This window comes from Austrofundulus limnaeus, unplaced genomic scaffold, assembly GCF_001266775.1.
Source record: "Austrofundulus limnaeus strain Quisiro unplaced genomic scaffold, Austrofundulus_limnaeus-1.0 Scaffold123, whole genome shotgun sequence".
Lineage (NCBI taxonomy): Eukaryota > Metazoa > Chordata > Actinopteri > Cyprinodontiformes > Rivulidae > Austrofundulus > Austrofundulus limnaeus.
The window spans coordinates 708002-711018 of record NW_013952525.1 but is presented as its reverse complement, the minus strand read 5'-3'; the positions used below and the strand labels follow the sequence as shown (position 1 = coordinate 711018).

Sequence of the window (3017 nt, the reverse complement as noted above, 5' to 3'; positions counted from 1 at the left end):
CTGCCAACGTCTCATTTTCCTCTCATCACGCTGCTCAGAGGTTCTGCACAAGTTCCACTAACGTTGCACATACAGAAGTCCAAACACGTTATAATAAGCTTGTACACGTTATGTTTAAGGTAGGGATAATTTACTCATAGGTTTTATATCTGTTCAAGTCGTATGATCACGTCCCAATGAAGGTGTTAACTGATGGTAAATGGTAAATGGTAAATGGTATGGAACTTATAGAGCACTTTTCAAGTCCCCAAAGCGCTTTACACAAACAGGCATTCACGCATTCACACTCACATTCACACACTGAAGATGGCAAACTACAGTGATGCTTTTTTTCTCGTCCTCAGCGTGTGCCAGCGTGTTGGAAAAAAATGCATAAGTTGTCCAAAACGTCATAGTGTAACAGGACCTTTAGGTGTCCATGAGGCATCCTGTACCACCTCAACTGGCTCTTCTCAATGTTATCAGTATGAATCATCAAAATATTCAGTTTTTCAGAAACAGGCTCAAAGTCCTGAAATGTTATGAAGGCCCCAGATCAGAGGCTTTTGTTCAGTGTTTTACAGAAGAACGAGTTAAAAATACATAAATAAATAAAAAGCAGGATGAGAAAATGTTTTCCAAAAATATAAAAATCTAATTAGATCAACTAAAAATGACAAGTTTTTATTGCTGGTGATCTGAATTTATGCCACATTTGTACTAAGAGTCTTTTGTTTTATAAACTGCTATAAACTTTATTAGCTCGTCAAACTGAGCTCGGGACAAAATTAGTGCTGAAAGCGAGCCTCGTCAGCACACAGCTCCTGCAGTGGTGAAACTCAAACTCAGAATGACCTGGTGAATTAATTATGAATTAATTATCTGGTGAGCACAGCATTCTCTTGCTCTCAGTAAATAAAGCCAAGTCCCTTTCTTAATATCAGTTTACATAAACAAGTTCTATAGAGACCAAAACTGTATTGTTTACAACGTTGTGGACTGGAACATGGGAAAAATCAAATGTGAAGTTATATGTTAGATCAGGGGTCTGCAACCTTTACAATCAAAAGAGCCATTTCTGCTACTCGACGCACTAAAAAAATGTGTCAAGAGCTGCAAAACAAGTTACAACAGTGATTATCAACTGGTGGTCCGTGGGCCTTTTTGAGGCCTTTTCAGGAACCTTTCTGGCCAGTGGAGGTGACATTATAAAACAAATAAATATAATGTGATTTTTATTATTTTTATTCTTTTTACCAATCAGGACAAACAAAAAATCTATATTCATGTAAATAAGAAAATACAGTGTATAGTTTATATCAGATTTCAAAAAAACTATTACATCTGAACTATTCAGGCAAGTTTTTTTCTAATTCTTATTATTGTGTAGTCTTTAAATTCTTTAAAGGTAATTCTGATGGATTTGAGAGAAAGATCATAGAAAGAAGTTGGATTATTTAAGCAAACAACAGGCTAGCATGAGCTAATCAACATGTTTTACTTTTTGTATTAGTAGTATTTATCACATATTTGTATACAAATTGATTTCTGTTGTGGGTATAAAAACAAAAAAAAATTGTTATGTTTGGCCACATGTGGCCCCAGAGCTGCAGGTTGCTGACCCCTGGGTTAGGTGGATATGAAAAGCACACTATGAACATTTGAACAGGTTTTTAGGACAAATGGAAGCACATGAAATCAAGGAAATTTTGTACTCTGTAATCTGTTTTTTGTATTGTTTTGTCCCTTGTCTGTAACTGGTTTGTCAGAACTGTTTTTAAATGCTGCATTATGTGATCAGGAACATGTGAAACACAAAAGAGAAAAACCCAAAGATTTACACTAGTGTTTTCATCCAATTCTAATTAGAATTTTGAGCGAACTTTTAAAATGTCGCAAAAAGGAAAAAAAAGAAGAAATGCGAATCAGATGTGTTTCCATCAACTGGCTTGGAATGAATCAACCAGGCTACACAAAGTAATTATGTCAGACATTGAGGTAATTGGCTATGCATAGCAGTAGTAAACAGGAAGTAGAAGTCACAAACTCACAGGGATGCACATCACATCTCATACTAAGAATGGTTATTGTCTTATGATGAATCACCATTCTCTCCAGAAAGTCTCACCTGTTTGTTCAGGGATGTGTTTCTCACCTGTGTCTGGTGCACTTGAACCAGTTGAGGATGTCAGTACAGCTGGTGTAATAAATCTGATCATATGGATGGGCGTACGACTCCTGCACGGTGACTGAATAACTGAAATCCAAGAAGAGAGACAGAGAAGATACACATTACACACCAGGAGATAATCAGCTCTTTTTGTGGTTCAGTTCATCTGCCCTACAGCCCAGGAGGACCAACTGTACCATGTGTGAGCCTAAGTTTATCGATGAGGTTTTCAAACTTGAATAAGTGTGTCAAAAAGGCTTTGGTTGGGGGCAAAAAGAAAAAAAACAACACCCCATGACTGTCTCATGTACTAACCTCAAACACTTTTAGCTTAGTCATTTACAGGAATGATAAAAATAGAATTTCTTTCATGAGTAAAGTGCTGGTACTTGTATATTAAGAGAAGCATAATGATAAGAATACATTAATAACACAGCATGATGATGATCATCATCAACAACAACAACAACAACAACAATAACAACAACATCAATAGAAATTGTGTATACATTTGCAGAGAATAGATTTAACCCTCAGACTGTGTGATTAAAAATCATAAAAAACTTGTACATGCCACACTGTGTAAGCTCAAAATGATAAAATCTTGATAGGTAACATTTTATGTTAATATTAGATGTTAGATTACATACATTTCATGTAATTATATTTTATTATGTATACTTAGAACAAAAAGTATGGAAATTTGTATTCGGTAGACTATTTATTTTATTTTATTTTATTTTATTTTATTTTATGTTTTTGCTTCTTGGCAATAAGTCTTGAAAGCCTGTTATTTCCCTTTTAAATGGTGCTACATTTGTAAGGAACATGCATTTGTGGAATGAGCAGTAGAGCTGAGTATGTGGGC

The 3017-nt window shown here is 35.2% G+C and overlaps 1 protein-coding gene across 1 annotated transcript in view; it reads right to left on the bottom strand.

Annotated features, from left to right (window-relative positions):
* megf10 (multiple EGF-like-domains 10) overlaps positions 1 to 3017 on the bottom strand; it is a gene marked incomplete in the record, with an annotated part of 88699 nt that overhangs the window by 68023 nt on the left and 17659 nt on the right. The window contains 1 exon segment of the mRNA XM_014015086.1: positions 2135 to 2236. Coding sequence (XP_013870540.1) covers positions 2135 to 2236 — 102 coding nt within the window.